Here is a 23,258-nt window from a genome sequence, read left to right as displayed (position 1 = left end):
GCTCTCTGGTACACAGTGCTTGGAGTCAACTGTCAGGGTTGATTCTAAGTATCGTGCACTCCCCCGTCCCTAGGCCCTGATTGGCCTGGGGGTGGGGATTGGCAGGACCTCTGCAGGCCAGATCAACCCACTTGGCGGGCCAGATGTGGCCCACTGAGGCCCTTTTGCGCACCTCTGAGCTAGAGTGCTTGGCCATGTATGCCCTCCAACAGTTCATATAGTCTGGTTTTGTAATGCAACTAGTGAAACGACTGACTGGCCTTCCAGAAATATCAACTCACGACATAACTCACAGAACAGGCTGTTCACTTTAACAGGTTACAACATGCTGTTAAGATGATACAACTACTTAATTTTTTTTTCAAATACAGACAGTCCCTGACTTACGCGGATCCGACTTACGTCGGATCCGCACTTACGAACAGGGCTTTCTCGCCCCGGAGGTCGAGTGGCGGATTACTACCTGCAAGCTCCGGGGCGAGAAAGCCCCGTTCGTAAGCTGCTCCGGTGCCCCTGGTCTGCTGGAGACCGTCTCCAGCAGACCAGGGGCACCGGGCGGGTTCCCGCGCTTCTGAGGCTTTGCCAGAGCAAAGCCTCAGAAGCACGGGAACCCGCCGCTGCTGCCGCTTCAGTCCCGGTGCCTGTGGTCTGCTGGGGACCGTCCCCAGCAGACCACAGGCACCGGGACTGAAGCTGCAGCCACGGCGGGGTCCCGCGCCTCTGAGACTTTGCCAGAGCAAAGCCTCAGAGGCGCGGCACCCCGCTGCCGCTGCGGCTCTGCTCCCCGTGTCCCTGGTCTGCTGGGGGGGGGGTGCAGCTAGTGTGCCCCTCCCCCCCGAGCAGACCAGGCTTTTGTTTTGGACCCTGGGGCAGAGCAGCTGGGGTGCTGCCAATTGGTCCTGCAGCGCCGCTCTGGGCACTACTGGACCAACCCGGCAGCACCCCAGCTGCTCTGCCCCAGGTCCTGATTCAGCCGCTGCTGGTCAGTTTCAGCAGCGGCTGAATCAGGACGCCTGGGGCAGAGCAGATGGGGTGCTGCCGGGTTGGTCCAGTAGCACCGAGGAGCGGCGCTACTGAGCAACCCAGCAGCACCCCAGCTGCCCTGCCCCAGGCGTCCCCAAGTCAGCTTCTGCTGAAACTGACCAGCGCTGACTACAGGAAGCCCGAGGCAGAGTTGCTCTGCCCCAGGCTTCCTGGAATCAGCTGCTGATCAGTTTCAGCAGCAGCTGACTTGGGGACGCCTGGGGTTCTTAAGTTGATTCTGTATGTAAGTCAGAACTGGCGGTCAGTTTCAGCAGCGGCTGAATCTGGACGCCAGTTCCGACTTACATACAGATTCAACTTAAGAACAAACCTACAGTCCCTATCTTGTACGTAACCCGGGGACTGCCTGTACATAAGTTGTAACTCCCCTCAAAATAATAAGGTTACAAAGACTAATCATAATAGGGCAAATGCTACTCTTTCAAAGTCAAGATACGGAATGCTTCTGCAGCCTTCATGCAGATTAAGCAAAACCAGAATAAAAATCCCCTTCTTTGTTTTGTTTTGTTTTGTGCAAACACGTCACCTAGTATAGTTATAATGTTACAAGAGTACTCATACTACAACAGATAAAATGCTTGAAACCTGTATGTTCAAATGATATTTTTTCCTTTCTACATTTCAATTAAACATTTTTTTAAGAAGAGTAAGCCTATGGCAAATTTGTACATAGGCATGTAATATCTACAAGTGTACACTAAATACTGTATTCATCACATGTAAACATTTGAGCACTCATGTACATACCTGAATACTAAAAGTATTTGTGATTAATACACAAGTTATGTAATGGTACATAATTAACTCGTTGCTATACAAAGATAAGCTACTTAATAGGACTTTAAAATTAGACATTTACAAGGATAGATGTACTTGAAAAATGAGAGTTTGATTTTGTTTTGTGTTGTCATTATGAAGGCGATAAATCCCAATGCTTCAAAGGAAAACTCAAAACACTAATTCCTCTACAAACAGGTTGTCTACTACAGGGTATTTGGATCGTCCGTAAAATACCAGCGTGCATAGACCATTGATATGATCCTGCATGATAATTCACATATACATTTTCTTGTATATTTCACCTTTTCCCTAGGTACAAACTGCTTGAAGCACTGAAACTAATCATTCTCAGAACTGGTTACCAGCAGCAGCCACCCCAGCCAAAGTTAAGGAACTATTAAACATAAACCTATCCTGGGTTAAATCACATACATGCTCCTTCTATAGGAAATAGATTATACAGGCAGTCCCCGGGTTACGTACAAGATAGGGACTGTAGGTTTGTTCTTAAGTTGAATTTGTATGTAAGTCGGAACTGGTACATATTGTAGGGGAAACTCTAGCCAAACATTTCTCCAGAGCTCAGTTTTATTCTCCCACACCTCACTTCCCTCAGTCCTTTATTCTCAAGCTGAGGTGTCTGCTGAGAAAAGCCGCTCTGCGTCTCCCTAGTCTGCTGGGGGGGCAGGGGGCGCTAGCTTCGCATCTCCCTGGTCTGCTGGGAGGAAGCAGCTAGTGCGGGGTTGCCTCACCCCGTTTGTAAGTAGGGATCCGATGTAAGTTGGATCCATGTAACCCGGGGACTGCCTGTAGTTCTTATTCTCTGCAGGAAAGGTAGGAGTCTGTGTGATCCCAATGTGTGGATGCCATACTGAGTGGTTATGTGGGCCTCAAGAGGTACAAAGTCTCAGAGGGGGAGCCGGGTTAGTCTGTATCTTTAAAAACAACCAGTCTGTGACACCTTAGAGATTAACAAAAATATATATAGTATCAAAACTTTGGTTTTGCCCATGAAAGCTCATGATTCTCTATATATTTTTGTTAGTCTCTAAGGGTACGTCTAGACTACATGCCTCTGGCAACAGAGGCATGTAGATTAGACTACCCGGCATAGGAAAATGAAGCAGCAATTTAAATAATCGCCGCTTCATTTAAATTTACATGGCTGCTGCGCTGAGCCGATCAGCTGTTTGTCGGCTCAGCGCGGTAGTCTGGACACTCCGCGGTCGACATCAAAGGCATTTGTCGACCTCCCAGGTATGCCTCATCCCAATTCATTTTCCTATACCGGGTAGTCTAATCTACATGCCTCTGTCGCCAGAGTCATGTAGTCTAGACATACGCTTAGGTGCCACAGGACTACTTGTTGCTTTCAGTAAGTACAGATGTTTGTGCCCTTGTACCTATGAATGGATGAGTATGCATATGATGTATGTAACCACAAGCGTGTGTAGGTATTTAAATCCCCCAGCAGCAGGAGTACCACTACCAACATCAGTGAGCACATGCAAGAGTGCCTATAGGTAAACCCAAATGTTTGTGGCGAGGGAACATAGAGAGTTCATGGGACATACTCTCATACTAGGAGATGAATTACTAGTCTACACAAAAGGCACAGGATGGGGGTGAGTTGCAGCTGACCCCAGGAGTACACACAAGAGGTACTTGTTCTAGGAGGATGCATGTAGTGAGATCAATATATATGAGGAGAGAGGGTGGCACATAGGAGGTTTTGTGCATGCAAGAGGTGGCTGACCCCAAGGGGAGCACGTATGGGAGATGAGTTTCTCCAGGGTGGGGTTACATATGGGGAGTGGTTACATGCAGAGAGTGGGGTCACTGTGCCAGGTGTGATGGGTACACATGGGGCTGAGGAGGACTGTCCCAATGGGGAGGTAAAGTATGCACACTGTGAGGGCTAGCTGTCCAGGAGAACGGGGTGCCTACTCCAGGATGAAGGGTATAAGTATGGTGAGTACCCATGGGGAGAGACAGATGCCTGTCCTCAGAGGAAAGGATACACACAGGAAAGGAGGTGAAAAGTAGCAACCGCTAGGGTATGCATGGGGGGGAGCATATATGAGGGTGGGTACACAGCTAGGTAGAGGATTCCTCTCTCTGCTGGAGGAGTACACTTGAGAAATGGCTATCCTTAAGGGAATGAAGGTGGCTAAGGGGTGCCTGCCCCAGCATGGTGTCAAGACACATGGAGGGTGGGCACACACAAGGAGGCTGAGGGGTGCTTGTCCTGGGATGGGGGTGAGTGGGCACACACAGAGATACTGAGGGATGCCTGTCTCAGGATGGGGGTGGGTGAGCACACACAGGGAGGCTGGGGGTGCCTGTCCCGGGATGGAGGTGGGTGGGCGCACACAGGGAGGCTGGGGGTGCCTGTCCCGGGATGGGGGTGGGTGGGCGCACACAGGGAGGCTGGGGGTGCCTGTCCCGGGATGGGGGTGGGTGGGCGCACACAGGGAGGCTGGGGGTGCCTGTCCCGGGATGGGGGTGGGTGGGCGCACACAGGGAGGCTGGAGGGTGCCTGTCCCGGGATGGGGGTGGGTGGGCGCACACAGGGAGGCTGGAGGGTGCCTGTCCCGGGATGGGGGTGGGTGGGCGCACACAGGGAGGCTGGAGGGTGCCTGTCCCGGGATGGGGGTGGGTGGGCGCACACAGGGAGGCTGGGGGGGGTGCCTGTCCCGGGATGGGGGTGGGTGGGCGCACACAGGGAGGCTGGGGGGGGTGCCTGTCCCGGGATGGGGGTGGGCGGGCGCACACAGGGAGGCTGGGGGTGCCTGTCCCGGGATGGGGGTGGGCGGGCGCACACAGGGAGGCTGGGGGTGCCTGTCCCGGGATGGAGGTGGGTGGGCGCACACAGGGAGGCTGGGGGTGCCTGTCCCGGGATGGAGGTGGGTGGGCGCACACAGGGAGGCTGGGGGTGCCTGTCTCAGGATGGGGGTGGGTGGGCGCACACAGGGAGGCTGGGGGTGCCTGTCCCGGGATGGGGGTGGGCGGGCGCACACAGGGAGGCTGGGGGTGCCTGTCCCGGGATGGGGGTGGGCGGGCGCACACAGGGAGGCTGGGGGTGCCTGTCCCGGGATGGGGGGTGGGCGCACACAGGGAGGCTGGGGGGTGCCTGTCCCGGGATGGGGGTGGGCGGGCGCACACAGGGAGGCTGGGGGTGCCTGTCCCGGGATGGGGGTGGGCGGGCGCACACAGGGAGGCTGGGGGTGCCTGTCCCGGGATGGGGGGTGGGCGCACACAGGGAGGCTGGGGGTGCCTGTCCCGGGATGGGGGGTAGGCGCACACAGGGAGGCTGGGGGTGCCTGTCCCGGGATGGGGGGTAGGCGCACACACAGACTGAGGGGTGCCCGGGGTACCCGACCCCCGGCTCACCTGCCCGCACGGTGTCGGAGAGGTCGTGGCCGGGCGCGCCCCGCGGAAACTCCTTCAGCTTCCTGGCGCTCAGGCTGAGCCCCCCGGAGTGCGCCGCCTCCTCCAGAGCCCGCTCCAGCGCGCGGCTCAGCGGCAGGTTGTAGCCCAGCGCCCCGGCCGCCGCCAGGCCAGCGGGGAAGGGCTGGGGCTCGCCTCCCAGCGTCGCCATCTTCCCGGCCTGGCTGCGGCTCGCTCAGGGGCTGGGGCTGCCGGGGTCGGGCCCGGCCCGCGGTGCCGCCGAGGAGGCAGGGGGCTGGCAGGGCGCGGCGCGGAGGCGGCGGCCGGGACCAGCGCTCGGTCCTTCTCCGCCTGCCAAGCGGCTGCCCCAGCGCGCATGTCCCGCCGGCTGCCCCCGCCTCGGGGCCCGGCTCGGGAAGCGCCGCGGCGGCGCAGCGCCACCTCCCGGCCGCAGCGCTCCCCGCCCGGCGCTCCCTGCCCGAGAGCCTGGAGCGCGCCCGCCCGGCTGCTGGAGCTCGGGACGCCGCTGAACCCCCCTGGTTTGCATCATGGACCATCACAGCCCCGCCCCGTGGCTCTCAGCACCCCCACTGCTCTGACTGCCCCACGCCCCCCCGGGCTGCCTCCCCCCGGTAACCTCTGTGCTGCCCACACACAAAGCTCGTGTATCCAGGCTCAGTGCTGGCGCTCCTCACTGCCAGAGGTGAACGTGGGCCGGTACCGTGTACAGGGAAGAAGCAGCTACCGCTCCCGGCCCGTACTTGGCTGATGTTCCAGCGCTGCCACACTCCGGCGGAGCCGCCGGCAGGGGGAAGCTAAAGGGCCAGTGTAAAAGGACCCGGGGCGCCCGACTGCCACTTCACATCGCTGCTGCAGCCCCGGGACTCCCAGCCACCGCTGCAGTGGTACCCACGAAGGGCCTGCTGGGAGCTGGCTGGGGGCTTGTGGTTTGAACGTGGTGCTGTTTGGGAAGGTCTGCCTGTGGGGCCTCAGTAAAGCTAACATCTTTATGCTTTGGGGCAGGAGTTAAACCTTCTCCCATTTCCAGCTGTGATTCCTCTCTGCTCTCTGTAACCATATTGACCAAAGGCATAGACCAAGTCTCTTCCTCAGCACTGCAAATCGAGTTTACTGCTATCTCCCTATTCGGGAAACCCTTCAACCGATGTTCCCTCTAATGTTTTCCATCCAGGAACAGAATAAATTTTGTTGTGTGCACCAAGACACAGGGTAGGTGTGCACCACAAGTACAAAACACATGCTGCCAGCTATGGGTGGCTGCTGGTGCTCTGCTAATCAGCAGACTCGGGCTGCCAATCAGCTAATCTGTCCATAATTCTGTCTTGTTACCAAATAGGGCCATATATGGAAGATGTCCCTGCAATCTGTACTGAATAGGTCCAGTGGGAAAAGGGAGGCAACAACAGAACAAGTATAAGCAATCATGCTTCATGTTCCAAAAGGTTTCATTTTACATGAATTCTCTTCCTTCTAGCATCAGGAAAACTATCACCAGGCAATGAGATTTTGTGCTGGGGTGGCTTTTTCTCCTTCTTTTGTTTCTTCCTTCTGAATAGATTGGTTTGCCATGCACCCAAGTTCTATAGCCTTCTAGAGTTGCTCGAATATGTTTGGCTGGACAGAGCTCTGTGTTTGTCTCCTACAGATTATTCCTGATTTTAACCAGTGTATTAAGTCCATCAGTCTCCAAGAGCTTAGTTTACTTAAAAATACAGAACAGTTATGAAGGGTAATGAAGTGCACTATTTTTATTTAGCACATCGTGTTATATATTGAAACATCTGAACTATTTGATCACCAGAATACTGAAAGGACATATTCTGTGTGACATTTCCAAATCACCAGAGTCTCAAAGGCACATGAGTGACCTACTAGCACTGAGCACTCTGGTGCATGAAGTACAACATCAAGTTCGCTGTCTGATAAGTGAAAAATTACCTAGGCCAAATTCTCAGCTACTGTACTTCAGCATAGTTCTGCTGAAGTCAATTACAGCTATGCCATTTGACATAATCCAAGGGTTTGGTTTTTGTTACACACACATGCATGCCCACACCCATGTTAGAGAAACATTAACAATACAGAGTCAAGCACTCAGAAATTAGAAACTGCTATAATTAGGGTTGCCAACACCAGTGGGGCCAACAGTCACCATGGGCCCTGGGGCAAGGGAAGTGGAGGGGGCAGCCAGTTCTCCACGTCACCTGGGCCACAGTGCTGCCCCCATTGCCAGCTCTCAGAACCAAGTTGAGTGGCACTCTGGCACTCTAGAGGCAATTCAAAGGGACTCAGAGCTCTGGCCACCACCATTGTTACTGTGGCAGTGGTGGCCAGGGCCCCGGGCACCTTTGAATCACTGGGTCCTGGGACAACTGGCTCCATTGCCCCCTGTCAGCAGGCCTGGCCTGCACAACAATTTTAATGTCCCCAGTTAGTAATGTGCCTATACCATAGGTTTTCTTGAGTTCTTAATATACAGGTTGGACCTCCCTGATCTGGCACCATCGGGACCTGACTGGTCCCAAATGAGAGAATTTGCTGGATCAGGAGAGGCATCCCCTGCCACCTGCCCCAAGCCAGCTGGTCTCCTACCTCTGGTCCCCTCTACTCCCTCCCCAGATGGGCTGTCTGTTATGCTGCCGCTGCCCCCCAACTCCAGGCTGCCATAGGCAGCTGGGGTTCTCTGGCCCCCGGCACTGGCCTTACGCTGCTGCAGGTGGCCAGGTTTTGCTGGCTCAGTGCTGCTGTATTCTGCTAGGCTTCTCCAGCCCCCAGCCCCATGCTGCCATAGGCAGCTGGAATTCTCCAGCCTCTGGCTCCACACTGTTGTGAGTAGCCAAAGTTCCCTGGCCCCACACTCCCGCGGGCTGCTGGGGTTCTATGACGGCAGCCTCATGGGCTCCTGAAGCCGTGCTACTCCCACCCCTGGCTGGGCTGCTGGCCCTCCTGCCATTAGGCTCCCGGACTCTCTGGTCCAGGAGTGTCCCTGGTCCTTCTGGACCATGGTTGTTGCCGGACCAGAGAATGCCGAATTTCAGAGGTGCAATCTGTACTTCTAAAAACATATTTTCCTTCGTTCTGCCAGCTACGGATTTTTCCCTGATGTCTTTATCTTTCATTATCAATTTTCTGCATTAACTTCAAATTCACATCAATTTCTTCCCTTTGTTCATTTGTTATATATTGCTTTTTATTTCTAATTGCTGCCTTTATTTCCCCACTGAATCAGGAATAAGTTTTAGCCAAAGTTGTTTTCTTTCTTGGTTGTAGAACTGTGACTCTGTAGCAATCTAATAAGTTCTCCCTACATTTTCCTCGTTTTTTTATCTAATCTTTTCCCTCCCAGTCAATATCACTCAATTTTAGTCAGCATTGGCAAATTAGGTATCAAGTATATATATACAGGCACACACACTTGATGTTTCAAAAGACTTAATTTATATAACTGTTCTGGACTCTCTTCTCTTTGTCAATATTGAATATAATCAAGTCATGATCACTGGTCCCTAGGTAACCACTAACTTCTATTTCTGTGCTTGATTCAAACACAATCATAGCACATACACAAGAAAACTGAATTAAGGTTGCATGGGCAACTTTAATTCTGGTACTTCTGAACTTCAGAGTGCTTGGTTTTGAATCCTAGATACGGTTCTTTGAATGTTTGTGTTTCTGTGTGTAATTTCCTAATTTTTTAAAAAACAAAATGAAAAACATGAATTCTAGCATGTGGCATCATACTGATATGGTTCATCAGCAGGGTTAGAACCTTGAAATCCATCACACAGACCTCTGCTACTTGAGCTAACAGTAACTAGCAACAGTAGGCTGTTTTCCTCTATGACCCCCTAGACTGAGTCCTCTAGCCAGGAGATGAGAAACTTTGCCAGGGGTTTCACAGCTGAGGAATGGTGGGATTCAGGAATCTTGGGTTCCACTCTAGGCTCTGGAGGGATGTCTGCCTGTTTTCCCCAAGTTTGACCCCTTCTGCCCCATCACATCCAACCTATCCCTGTCCTCATCCTATTTTCTGCCTATTTCTGGCTCTTTGACACAATCTTAATTCTTCTGGCTTCTCATCCCAGTCTCAATAAGTGCTCTTCTGACTCCTTCAGATTCCTGGACTTTCCCTCCTGCTCCCATTCCAAGTTTCCTTGCCCAGCCAGTCCTAATACCCCCACCTCCTCACCTGATGTGTCTTTCTCTATTCCACCCACGTTCCTCATCTCCACCAATTTCCAGTCCTCGTCTCCCTTCCTGGGTTCTTCATCCAATCTCAGTGTCACATCACATAACCCTCTATCCCAGACTTTCCCCCAGCCACTCACAGTTCTCCCCCAACACACTAGCTCCCTGTCAGATCTGCCTTGCCTTCACCTCATCATCTTCCTCCCACGCACATGACTCCCAATTCAAGTGAGAACTACTGAAAGCTTAAAAGAACAGTGAGAAATGTCAAATAAAAGCAGCTTTAAAAAAAGGAGCAGTGGAGATGGTATTTAAGGATAAGGAGTCAAAAGTGAAGAGAGGTAGAATCATCCAAAGATGTGAGGGGGGAGACATTGGTATTTCAGATTCTTATGCCATAATTGTGACCATGGCACCTGAGCATCTATTTTTTAAAGTGGCAATAAGGAAATGAATTACAATGAAAACATTATGAGCATAAGCGACGAGGAGTCCTGTGGCACCTTATAGACTAACTGAAGTGTAGGAGCATAAGCTTTCGTGGGCAAAGACCCACTTCGTCACATGCATCTGACGAAGTGGGTCTTTGCCCACGAAAGCTTATGCTCCTACACTTCAGTTAGTCTATAAGGTTCCACAGGACTCCTTGTCGCTTTTGCAGATTCAGACTAACACGGCTACCCCTCTGATACTTGACACCATTATGAGCATATGAACCAAAAAAGTGTATGGGGGGAGGGGAAGCTGGAATGACTAGTTTGGGAGATAGTGTTACGTATTGAGTACTATTGTAGTAATCACACAGCTTGCCCAGGGGGCCAGAAATTCTTTTGGCCCCCCTAACTGTGAAGCTCAATCTGTGCACTGCTGGGGACTTGTATTCAAGTAGAATATTATAAAAAAGCACGTTAGCCAATCAGAATTCAGTTCTGCACAGGCTGTACTCAGGTGAATTCATATCTAACTTCCCACATCTTTCACTGAATACACATACAAATTATACAGACATGGAGTTCTCTGAAGCAGAAGTGCCAGTAAGCATTTACTGCTTAAAACTTGCGAGGAGCAAGGGAAGGGTGTTCTGAATCTTAACTTTCACTTTCCTCTGTGACTACCTCTGTGTTTTATCTGGAGCTGCTGCTCTCTGTTGGAGGCACACCCATGGAAAGCCCGAGCCAGATAAGGAAGAGAAAGAAGAGGACTGGTGAGATCCTACAAGCCAAAGTTACATAAGACTGAGAGGAGAGTTAAACTTAGACTTACAGCTGGGACTTTCCTCAAGGTACAATGTTATGACAACAGGAAAAACTCATTCTGTGAGTGTCAGCTGCATCTAAGCTATGGAGTTATACTGACACAGCTATGTCAACATAGACACTGTAGTGTAGACACATCCTCAGCTTTCATGTAGAAAGTAATCCAGTGTCATCATTTTTTAATTTGGCACCTGATGTTGGTCTGCCTGACATTGGCTGTGTTCCCAAGATGAAGAATTTTGCATTGACATAGCATCTCTCAGAGGCTATGTTTCATTTTTGCTATTCCAGGAAAATTAAGGAGGCAGCAGCAGGAGCCTATAGAGTTAGTAGAAGGCTGTATACAATCTGGCTGATACAAGTGTCATGTAGACACAATATTTTTGTGCCTGCTGTTGATGACTCCCCCGCAGTTGGGGAACCCAAGGGCAGCAAAACCAGCCATGGTTGCGTTCAGGTCCTTGAGACAGACAACTCTGCGCAGCAGCATGGAGTTGATGGCCCTTACAACCTGCAGAAGGAAACAAAGAAACACACAAAACAGAGAATGAGAGAGGGGTTGCATGAGCCCTTGGGAGGTGCCCATCCCCCTCCCCTCCACTCCTTTCCCCACACCCCCAGTCCACCCTTTACAATCCCTCCCCCTGAAGGTCCCCCTTATCCAACACCCTTCCCCCATGCAGGGACTGCAGCCCGTGAGTTCCTTACCTGCATAAGCAGGGCTCCAATGGTGGACTTCCACACCCCAAACTGGTTGGCCACCAACTGGTAGCTGTCTCGGGTTGCCAGCTTCCAGAGGACGATTGTGACCTGCTTCTGCAGGGGGATGGTGGGTTGCTGGTGGGTGTTGCATCTCTGGAGGGCAGGAGCGAAGGTGGACTTCCTCATTCAGAAGTTGTGCAGCCACTGCTGATCATCCCACTGCTCCATGACCAGCCGGTCCCACCAGTCCAAACTGATCCCCAAGCTCCAGAACCTTCTGTGTATGGTGGGGTGCCAGAGTGGAGCAGCCGCAGAGGATGACTAGGAGGAGTTCCGAGTCTACATCCAGCATGAACATGTAGGCAGCTAGAAGCAAATGCTGCAGGAACTGCAGCATGGCCATGTGGAACAGTCACCTACCCAGGTGCAGCTCTGGCTCCATGGCACACAACAGGAAAAAGCTGTGGCAGCCCCAAAAAGAACAGGGCAACCACAACAGACACTGCTGACACATTGCTGTCTCTCAACAGAAGTCCGCAAGCAGACAGCAGAAACAGAGAAACGGCTGTCCAAGGTGGGTCCCTTTAAGTGCGTGTCTATACGGGACTCCGGCAACCGCACTCAAGAGCAACTGGTGACCTAAAGCCCAGCTAGAACCAGTTGCGGGTGGTTTTATCTGCAAGAGAGCATCTGATAAGTGTGGATGTTTTCTTGCATAAAAGCACATCTCTTTTGCAATGTGCTTTTATGGTGTGGACGTGCTCTTGCTCAAGAAATTTTTGCAGAAGATCTCTTGCACAAGAAGCCTGTAGTGTAGACATAGCCAGAGTTATTAGGCTGCATGCCCTCCAGGAATGAGGCGTAAGACTGGTTCAATCTGTTTCTCCTCACTGTTTCAATGATAGAGCCAAAGAAAGGCTCCATAAGGAGTCTCTTTTAAATTTACTCCAGTGGATGCTGGAATCTCTTGGCTGAATTGTGCTTTGGGCTAAGAGCTGAAATCACTAGGTTTGGCCTACAGCCAAATCCACCACAAGCCAGCGGAAGATGCGATGAGCAACATGATGACCAGCTAGCAGGGCCGCAATGGAGAGGCATAAGGAGCAGCCAGCAGAGCGGCAGCAGTGAGGGGTGATGAGTGGCCAGCGGAGCGGTGCCAGAGAGCAGTGAGCAGGTGGCTGGTGAGTGACCAGTGGAGTGAGTCAGATGCCTCCTACCTCCCAACACTCAGGATAGAAGGTGAACTCTGCAGATGCAGCTCTGAACACTGGGTCTGCCTTGACCAAGGGCAGCAACTGTGAGTGAGGTGCACAGAAGGGTTGGGCACGTGAAGGGACTGAAGAACCTGTGAGGAAAAGGACATTGCTCAACCTTCTTGAGCTGGGACATTTACTCGTGGTTTGGTTATGAACTCTGTCCGTGGTGTTTTCCATAATTAATGCCACGTTACTTCCCTCCCCTTTTATGAAAGGTTTCTTTTCCACACTCTGTGCTTGCGAGGGGGGAAGCATTGCCTCTCAGAGGCGCCCAGGGGTGTTGTGTGAATTTCCCAAGTTACTGGGTAGAAGCTTGAGCCAGTTCTGTGTTGGGTGGAGAGGAACCCCTAGATATCGAACCGGCCCTGGCTGCTGCTGGCGCTACCTAGCAGAAGGGTTGGTTATAGGAGGGGGAAATGGTCTACTTTCCCTCCAAGAAATGGGTGGTTAGTGTAGGAGCCTGGGCCTTTCCTCTCCTCAGGGCCTCTGGCCTCATGTCTCACCCAGGATCCTCCAGATGTTAAGAGCAAAGGGTCCTGTGGTCTTAGGCAAAGGCTGACCCCTGCTCTCAGGCCTGGGACAGCTGCTCCTAGCAGAATCTCTCCGGCAGCCAAGACTCCTGCTGTACCCTTCTTCATCATCTCCCCAGGTCAGTCTTTCATTCTGTTGTCTCCCCTTTCAGAGCAATCTGGCTCTAGGAGGCAGTGCATCAGTGAAAAGGTGCCTCACTTGGCCAAACGGGGGAAGCATTTGGCTCTGTCTTCCTCAGCTCAGTGGGGCTGTCAGTCCACTCCTCTTGTCCAGGAAACTGGAAATTCACTTTGTTCTCAGGTCCATCAGGGAGTTTGGTCTGTTAACATCTTTGCCCCTTGCTGGGGGCTGTCCCTGGATGGCTTTCTAGCAGTCTGCTGAGGCAGTTCCTTTCTTCTGCCTGCTCACTCCTCTTTAGCAGCCCTTCCAGTCTGTTTCCCAGCCCTTTGATCCTCCAAGCTGCTGTTAGCCTGCCAATCAGCAGTGGCTGACAGTGGTTGTATTAACCCTAGGATCCCACATGCTAGCTCAGAAACCATACACCCCATGAGAGGCCCCTATTGAAACTTCTCCTCCAGCTGGAGCAGTTCTGCTTTCTAATACTTCCTGACCCAGTGTGCGGTTCTGTATCCCATCAGAGGCACCCTAAAAGGCACAGCCCCTGCAGAACCTTGGTGACAGGATCTGATAGAGAGGAGCTGGTGCATCACCATGCCTGTGATGTCCTCCAACCTCAAGAGAACGTCAGAGACTTGGATGTCACCAAGAATTAGGGAGGATTAGTGACAACTGACACCCTGGGATGGACTTGTCTTCCTCTCTAATGACCTCCGGTGCCAAATAACACCCCTCCCCCCCACACACCCCATTGCAGGGGGAACTCCTGCCTCCATATCCCTATGACAACTGTTTCTTAGCAGCTTCTCATTGTCAGATTTCTCTGTCTGATGTTTGTGACTGCATTCTTCCATTCCGATTGGATTGCATCTCTGGCCCCACAGAATAGCAGGGTTCCCTATGGTGGGTGGAGTATCCTGGATGCCTGGGAAGGAAGGCTCATTTCTAAATGGAATAGGGGAAGGAGGAGACAGACTCATCCTCCAGCTGGGGCCAATCTCAGAGGATTTGGTGAATTTCAGCAGGACTCCCATAACCCAATGGGGACAGTCTCAAATGGGGGATGGATCAATTCTTCAGAGGTCTTGTTGCCTGGCTTCTGTCAGGGTATGTCTACACTACAGCGCTATTTTGAATTAACTTAATTCAAAATAGTTAATTCGAATTAAGCTAATTCAAAATAACGCATCTAGACACAAAAACTAAATCGAAATAGCATTTTTCTAATTCAGAATAGCACGTCCACATTGAGTGGACCCTGAATCGAAGGTAAGGCTGGCTGGAACCAGTGCTGGTAGGGCATCAGAGTCAGACCTAGTGTGCAGGGCTGCTGCCTCAGACTATCTGAGGTCTGTGCTTAAAGGGACCTGACCCCCCATCCCAGACAGACAGTTCTCAGGTTTCTCTGATTGCTGGTCTACCTCGCTGAGGGACAGCAAAGCATTTGTGTCTCGGAGTGCTCTGCTTGCCCTCACTCGGGACACCACGGCACTCTGCAACATGGAACAAGACCTTTCCCTGGGCACGCCGGTGCACCTCGTGGGGTCATTGCCATCGGACTGGCTGCACTTGCTGCAGGCTGCCATCTGGGAGGTCCACTGGGGGCAGTCAGGATCCAGAAGACCCAGCGGGAGAGCGTCCGCCCCTCAGAGCCACGCTGGTCCTCCCCACCGGGGGCTCATGCCCCATTCCTCCCTCACGTCCTTCCACTTACCCCTCCCTAGCTCCCCTTCCTGATGTCAAATAAGAGACACGTTGTTTCATAAATAGGAACTGTCTTTATTTAACAAAACTGGGGAGGGGGAATGAAACTCTGGGGAGACTGGAGAAAGGAGGTGGGAGAGGGGAGGAGAGAGAAGGGAGCTAGAAGGGGGAAGCAAGGGGAAGAAGGGGGAAGGGAAACTCAGCGCTCAGGGGTGGGGGGTCTCATCGGGCCACGTCTCCCAGCACGGCAGGTGCAGGGGCCTCGGCGGCCCCGGGGGATGGGAAGGAGGATGTGGAGGTTGAGGTGCGGGGTGTGGAGATTAAAGAGGAGGAAGAGGTGAGGGGAGGTCGGAGTGGGAAGAGGAACAGTAGCTGGGGGGGGCAGCACAGGGCAGCACGCTCTGCAGCAGGGCCTGCAGGTGTGAGCACATGGCACATGGCACAGGCCTGCAGGTGTGAGCACATGGAGCTGCAGGTCCTCCTGCACCCAAGCCTGGATGGTGCGGTGCAGGGCTCGCAGGGCCCCCATGTGCTGGTCCCGGTACCCCTGCTGCATGCTGATGGTCCGGAGGAGCCCTCGGGTGCGGGAGCATGTCCTAGGTGGGGTGGTACGCCCTGCACGTGCAGGTGGTGCGGCTGTGGAGAAAGACGGAGAGTGGTCATTTCTCCCTGGAGATGCAGTGGATGATGCCCAGTGCCCCCTGCGAGGTGCGGATGACTATGCCCTGCACTGTCAGAGCCGACGTGCTTGCACAGAGGCCATGGTCGGGAGGGATGTGTGGCTCTCCCCAGGAGTGGGAGCTGCTCCAAGACTGCACCCATGCCCCTGTGCCGTGTATAGTGTGGCCAGGGTGAGTGGGAGATGTCCCCTGCCTCTGTGTAGAGGGGGCGTGTGAAGGGAGGGTGTCCTGCTGAGTCCTGACCCGGGGTTGGGAGCCTGTCAGGTCTCTTCACACACGCGTGTGCCTATTGCACCACGGCCCCTGGGAGTCACCAGCTGGAGCCACCTGCCTAAGGGTGGCATGGCACAGCACGTGCTCGCAGGTGCACAGGTGGCTGCATGAGCCGTGGGAGGCATGGCCCATGTGCGCAGTCCCTGGTCTCCCTCTCCGCTTCCCCGGGTAGGGGACAGTGCTAGCACTTACATGGTATGGCCTCCCGGACGACCCTGCCGACTCCGGTGCCGGGACAGTTGGTGGTGGCCCCTCTGCTACACCTGGGTCAGGGTCCTCAGCTCCCGGCTCACTGCCTCCAGAAGTTGGTCAAGGGCGGGGAAGTAGAGGCAGGTGGCAGCCCCTGCTGTGGCGCTGCCCCTGGCGTATGCCTGCCACAATTCTTTAATTTTGAGGGGCGCACCTGCTCCTGGGTGTGCATGTGGCCTTTCCTGGCCATGGTGGCCACTATGTAGCCATAGACGGCCGCATTCCTCTGCCTAGTGCAGATATCATGGACGTTGGGGGTCTCCCCTCAAACCTCAATGAGGTCCATGATCTCCGCACTAGTCCATGAGGGCGCACACCATCTACGGCCCCTGGCTGGCCCTTGGGTGCTGAGGGACTGGGCGGGCGACGGCTGCAGCTGCTGGCAGGCCTGGCTCTTGCACGTTCCCAGTGGCCAGACTCTACCCTTTTAAGGGCCCCGGGGCTGGGGAAGAGAAGAGTTTTCCTGGTTGTGCCCAGAGTAGCCACCAGGGGAAACTGGGAAGGGCTGGAGGCCCCCTAATTCGAAATAAGTGTCTACACAGCACTTATTTCGAATTAGCTATTTTGAATTTGGTGTTATTCCCTGTAGAATGAGGTTTACCAAATTCAAAATAAGCGCTCCGCTATTTCGATTTAAAATCAAAATAGCGGTTTGCATGTGTAGACACTATTGAAGTTAATTCAAAATAACTGCTGTTATTTTGAATTAACTTTGTAGTGTAGACATACCCTGAGTGTCACTTTCCTATTGTGTCCCATATCCCAGCTGGGCTTTCTTACCTTTGTCATAGCAGCAGTTTGTGGAGTCAGTAAATCCACACCCTGGCCAGCCAGCCAATGTCCTTGGCTTGGGTCACTGATTGACAGTCACAGCTAAGCCACCAAGTTCCATAGTTTGGGGAACTGTGTTGAGTTCTAATGGTAGGGAAGGAGAGGGGGCTCCATTAGCATTATATTGTCAACTCCCAATTGGCCCTGGGTCAGGAGTCTTTCTCCCCCATGTCCCTCTGCTGCAAACACTGGGGGAGAGTCGCTAGCGTTAGACCCTCAGCTCCTTCTGCCCCAAATGGATCCTGGAGCAAAGGGATGTGGGCAGGGCCCTTCATGAGGACTTGATCCCACAGCTGCTCCAGGAAGACAAGGAACCCAAGGTGAACCTGGCTGGAGCTGAGGTTGGAATATGGTCCCCTTAAAGTCCAAGGATCTCCACTGACCAGAAGATGAACTCGACACAAGTCTATCTCATTCCCTGCTCTTACTCTGCCTTCCCAAGAGGAACACTCCCAACCCACAGCCTGCCTACACCTGACATCAGGAAGCCAGGGTCAGAGTTTACTTACGTCAAATTCAGGGAGGTAGATGGTGAATCAGAACAGGTCTCTGCTGTTCCTTACCGCCTTGGCTCTCTCCTGGGACACTCTGGATCTGATGCAGAAGTTGACACACTATTGGGGAGAGTGGAAAACCAGAATCAATAGACCAGTGTGTCTGCTGTGCAAACATGCCCACCCTCATCCCTGACATTGTGTTCAAGGACAAATATCTGATTCATTGATCATGGCACTGAAAAAGAACTATCATAATTTGTCTTTGTCTCTCTAGACTGGGACAGTGTTCAGTGTCTGGGATGGTCCTATCCTTTCATAACTCTTCATTCAAGAATAGGTCATCAGGATGCAGACAGACCCCTTGTCCCTTGCTAGATCGAAAGCCATTGTTCAGAGGAAAGGAGTTACTGTGAGGACTATCCCCCTCTTCAAATCTAAGTGTCTGTAGTGAAGAAGAGCTGCTTCCCTTCAGGCTCACCTGGTTCTCTAGGAATTAATCTGTGACTTGTCTGTGAGCACAGCCTCCTGGATCTCATGGCAGGAGATGGGGAGGTTAGGCAATGGGTGGGAGATTTGATATTCTGGGTCCCAAAACCGTCCATGGCCCTGACTTGAAGTTCCATCTTCTTCCCCTGTCCCTGAAGGAGGAAGGGCTCTGACCAAGCATGACCCATTTGGGTGCTGGCCAGGAGGACCGACTGGAAAATAGATTTCCAGACTCTCCAGTTCTCCCCAGCACTAAAGCAAAACTGTCCACTGCCCCTCCTGACCATGCTCACCTTCAAGATGTATTGGAGCCTTTCTGTGTCTGGGGACTCTGCTAGGTGGTTCCCCAGCATGGCATGCCTGAGGTCAGACAAAGCCTTGTGCAGAGCCTACAAAGGAAGGGACAGACATGGGTCACAGTTGGGAGATTGGGAAAACTTTTTCTGTCAATAGCCCCCTGCTCTGCCAATCAGCATTGAGACTCTGAGAAGTGGAAGTCTGAGAGGTCTTAGCAGATGTCCCAAAGGATGGCTCAGATCACCACCAGAGACGATCAATTCCAGAGCAATTCCAGCACCACTTCTTTGAGAGGGCCTCCCACAAAGCCATGGAGGGGTGTGTGTGTCTGAGGTTGTTCCTGCCTTGTACCTCTGTCCTGCCTGGCTGATGTCATGGTCTCTCTGTGAAGTCACCACCTCCCCACCACCTTTCCCCAGGTCCTGCAACAGGCCATTGTGAAGTCACTAGCCACACCCACCTCTTCCCTGCAAGGCTGATGTCCTGACCCTAGCCAGCTCCTCTGGGCACATTTGTTAGCCCAGATCTATGATTTTACTGGTCAGAAGATGGGCTGTCTGCAGTATCCTACCCCCTCGGCATCTCTCATCGGAGTTTAGTGTAGTTGAGATGCAGGCAGGTTAGATAAAACAACAAGATATTTATTAGATAACACAAACAACAAACTACAACTCCCTGCAACATAACAATAATGGCTTGGATGTTAGCACAGATGTTACCATAGGGGATGAACCCCAGAGGCCAGACCCTTCCAATAGGAGAACAAGACAATAGGAAAGGACTATACCATGTCCTGAAGACACTGCGATGACACAGGGGAGGACACAGGAACTTCAGGAACTGGATTCCAAGAACCTCTGGAACAGGTAGGTGGACTCCCCTTGATTTTCTGTCCCACGCTGTCCTGCATGTGATATGTGGACACTCCCTGTCTGGTTTTGTGGGTGGATGTATGTTAAAGGGTCCCTTCTAGATGTTATCTCCCCTGGCTCTAGCTCTCAGGAAGGCTGGCTTGCTGTGGGAGGTCTCTGTGCCCAGCTGGCTTGCTGTGGGAGATGCAGAGCCCTGTCACAGTGACAGACACTCCCCTATGTGCTCTCCAGTTGCTGGGCAGATTTTCTGTCACATGGCACTCCGTGTTCCCTCCCTTTCCTCTGTTTTGACACCAAAAGCCTGGAGAAGAAGGGGCCCCAAGATGGAGGCCAGGCTGTCCTTTTGCCAATTCAAAATGGAGATTCAACCAAAATGGCAACCATATAAATCAAACATGTACTTAACCCATTTCTTTCCAACACATTGACTGATCAGAAATCCAGTGCTCTTAAATGAGCTATAGACCAACAACTGTTCATACTCATTAGAGTATTAAAGACATTATTAAAGACATTGTCAGCATCTATTTGAGAAGAATTGGCATATTAGAATCAGAAGCTGCGCAGAGAAAATAATTGCAGAGAAGCAGCACAATCAAATACATGATTGCTTGTGACTTATTTGTTTGGACTTAAGAGAACAAAATGATCTGAATCTTCCCTGTCAATAGCCACTTGCTCATCAGCATTGAGATTCTGAGATGGGGAGGCAGAGGAGTTTCAGCAGATGTCCCAAAGCATGGCTCAGGTCACCACAAGAAAGGATCAGTCTCGGAGTACTCTTCCAGCCCCACCTCTTTGAGAGGGTCTTGTGCAGTGACAGCAAACCCTCCTGACATACACACCCCTCCTTAGAGGAGACAGGAAGGAATGGTGGTCGGGGGGAGCAAGAAAAGAGAAAGAGGGCAGGAAAGAGAAAAGGAGAAACCTAAAAGGACAAATTCCCAATGCCTCCAGTGATTCTGCATGGGATAAAATCCTTGGTAGGAAATTAAATCACCTTAACCTAGTGATTTCTATGCCTAGAATTCATCTGGTAGCAGATAGATCAGACAGAACAGATTCCAAACTTCTCTGAGGCTCTTACCTTCTAAGCAGGGACTACCAAATCAGTAGTAGGGAAGGAGAAAACTCGAATGAGGTTCCTCCTCATGCTCACGTACATTAATCCTAATTCTGTCTCAGTCCCTAAAGAGAGACCTTGAGAAGGTGCCTTGCTGCTGCAACACCACGAGAGGCTCTAAGGTTGGCCCTGCCTTGCACTTCTGTCCTGCCTGGCTGATGTCAGAGTCTCTCTATGAGGTCACCACTTCTCCACCAATGATGGCCAACAGGCCTTTGTGGTGTCATTGCCACACCCACCCCTCTCTTGTAAGTCATGTGCCCTGACTCTTGCCAGCCTCTCTGGATGTTTGACTTCTCCTGGGAAGCACTGATCAACCTGGGAAGCAGTGATCATAAGATGGTAGATTTCAGGATCCTGACCAAAGGAAGTAAGGAGAGGAGCAAAATATACACCCTGGACTTCAGAAGAGCAGACTTTGACTCCCTCAGAGAACTGATGGCCAGGATTCCCTGGGATGCTTACATGAAGGGGGAAAGGAGTCCAGGAGAGCTGGCAGTATTTTAAAGAAGCATTATTAAAGACACAGGGTAGACATATCCTCAGTTTTGATCCAAGCACACACCAGAAAGGCAGCTAGCCTTCATTAGAAGATATCTAGAAATTTAGAATCCATCACTTGCTTTGGTAATTTGTTCCAATGGTGAATCATCCTCACTGTGAAATATTTGTGCCTTATTTCTAACACGAATGTGTCTGTTTTCACTTTCTAGCCCCTGGTCTTGTTCTGCCTTTTTCTGCGGCATTAAACAGCCCTTTAATACCTGACATTTTCTCTCCAGGAAGGCACTTAGAAACTTCAATGACGTCACCTCCCAGAAGCTAAACAGACTGGACTCCTTTCAGTAGTTCACAAAAAGGTGTTTTTCTTCAACCCTCAAAACATTGGGGTCTTTGCTGCTCCATCTCCAATTTTTCAGCATCTTTTTAAAATGTAGCATGTAACACAGGCTGCAGTATCCAGTCTCAGCCTCATTGGTGCTGCATCACTTCCCTGCCCTGTTCACTCCTCTGCTCACATGTCTAATAATGGCTTTAGCCGTATTCACACCATCCCAACCTGCCCCTTTTCTGGCCAGCACTGGCTGCTTGCTGTAGTGGCTAGTGAATGTGCACAGATGTTTATGACTCTGGGCCAGGGCTGCGCAAGATGCGGTCCCGGGGGCCGAATGCGGCCTGCCTAACACTTTGATCCATGATCCAACCCACAGATTGCATCTTGCCGCTTTCTATTTATATCCTGCTGCCTATGTCAATGAATTTCCAGGTGGTGCTTCAGGCAGCAGGATCCTATTTAAATGGCTCACAGCTCATGGTCGCAGCACTACCCAGGCAGGGGCCAGAGCTGTGAGCCCTTTAAATAGCCACAGCAACCCCAGGCAGCTCCCAGGCAACATGATAGAATTGACAGATAGTGGCTTAAGGAGCACCCCCTACAAATGACACATGCCAAGCAATTTTAAAATTAAATATTCAACTAAGGTAAACCTTCTAAAAAGTAGGCATTGAATTAACAGAACGCTTTGAAGAAAAATTGTGTGAAATTGTTGTTCAACTAGATAGAGACTAATCAGCCAAAGACTCCACCCAGTAGGAGCAGAAGCGGCGAACATAAGGACAAACAGCACACCTTAAAAAGATATACAAACATGGTAAGGAATAGGACACTTAAAATATCTAAGCAGCCTTAACTCTGTGGTGTAATTACCACATGAGGGCAAGGTATAGAATATTCTAATGCAGTGGTCCCCAACCTTTTGGGGCTGCCAGGCTCCCAGGGCAGGGGCCACGCATGCGGCACACGCCCGGAGGCGGCACCATGCATGCGCCGCACATGCACTGCATGCCCGGGGCCGGGGGCCACGCATGTGCCGGGCGCCCGGGGCTTGGGGCGCAAGAATGGCTCGGGCCGGCCCTGGTCACTTGGCGGGCGCGCATAAATGTCCCGGTGGGTGCCATGGAGCCCGTGGGCACCATGTTGGGAACCACTGTTAATGCATCTCAAAGATCCATTCGATCTAATCCTGGATTAGTCATTAATATGCTTTAGCATGGTTGGTTGTATGGTTACTGACAACCAAATGCAAGAGCTGGGCTGACTACAAAGTCTAAGTACTAAACAGAGTGCCCTTTTGCTGGATTCCTTCTTGCAGCAGGAGTCCCTCATAGGGTAGAAATTTTACAACTTTAACTATCCTAGACTGCGTAGGAAAGTCCACATAGTCACCCAGTCTCTCCCTGCTGGTCCAAAGGTACAGTCCTTTTTCCTAATAGCAGCTTCCCAACTTTGAACAATGAAGCTGGCTATTGATTGCTCTCCTTTCCAGAATTTGTCCTGTTTGGCTGAGAGATGAGCCCTGCCCTGTATTACACTACACTATAAAACTGAATCCTGGTCCCAGGCACTAAACTAAACAGCAACCTGGGAGTTTTCCAGATGACAACAGTAACTGTGACACCACTTCCTCTCTTAGTGGATGTTTGTTCCCCTTTCATGATCGATGTGCAGAAGGATGCCTGGAACAGGGTAGTTGAAGCAAAATGCAGGACAATGTAGCACTTTAAAGACTAACAAGATGGTTTATTAGATGATGAGCTTTCGTGGGCCAGACCCACTTCCTCAGATCAAATAGTGGAAGAAAGTAGTCACAACCATATATACCAAAGGATACAATTAAAAAAATGAACAAATATGAAAAGGACAAATCACATTGCAGAACAGAAGAGGGATGCGGGGGGGGGGGGTGGGAAGGGGGAGGAAGGAAGGTAAGTGTCTGTGAATTGCTGATATTAAAGGTAGGGAGAGTGGGATGTTTGTGAGTTAATGGTATTACAGGTGATAATTGGGGAAACTGTCTTGGTAATGGGTGAGAAAGTTCAAAGTCTTGTTAAGTCCTTGTTGGCAAGTGTCGAATTTTAACATAAATGACAGTTCAGAGGATTCCCTTTCAAGTGCAGATG

General features: G+C 51.7%; 1 protein-coding gene and 1 long non-coding RNA gene across 11 annotated transcripts in view; both read right to left on the bottom strand.

Moving 5' to 3' along the window:
• LRCH1 (leucine rich repeats and calponin homology domain containing 1) overlaps positions 1–5,628 on the bottom strand; it is a 214,563-nt gene extending 208,935 nt beyond the window's left edge. For 2 of the 7 annotated variants that reach the window (XM_075919026.2, XM_075919025.2), the window contains exon 1: positions 5,218–5,626. In XM_075919026.2, coding sequence (XP_075775141.2) covers positions 5,218–5,425 — 208 coding nt within the window. In that variant the 5' untranslated portion in view covers positions 5,426–5,626. Of the gene's footprint in view, positions 1–5,217 lie in introns of all 7 variants that reach the window. The other 5 variants (XM_075919027.2, XM_075919029.2, XM_075919028.2 and 2 more) reach the window with 5 other exon arrangements.
• Positions 5,629–15,046: 9,418 nt separating this feature from the next.
• Positions 15,047–20,420, bottom strand: LOC149525761 (uncharacterized). Of its 4 annotated transcripts, none has more exons than XR_016348477.1 (6): positions 20,262–20,420; positions 19,090–19,348; positions 17,998–18,394; positions 17,532–17,636; positions 16,972–17,106; positions 15,047–15,625 (listed from the first exon to the last, which is right to left on the bottom strand). It is a non-coding gene; the product is annotated as an uncharacterized LOC149525761 (long non-coding RNA). The 4 variants fall into 4 exon arrangements; XR_016348475.1 differs by having other exon boundaries at positions 18,299–18,394; XR_016348476.1 differs by having other exon boundaries at positions 17,998–19,348.
• Between the last annotated feature and the right edge of the window lie 2,838 nt (positions 20,421–23,258).

The sequence above is a fragment of the Pelodiscus sinensis genome, chromosome 1 (genome assembly GCF_052426305.1).
Source record: "Pelodiscus sinensis isolate ZL-2025 chromosome 1, ASM5242630v1, whole genome shotgun sequence".
NCBI lineage: Eukaryota > Metazoa > Chordata > Testudines > Trionychidae > Pelodiscus > Pelodiscus sinensis.
The sequence above is the reverse complement of the archived record's forward strand: the minus strand, read 5'-3'. Positions and strand labels throughout refer to the sequence as shown.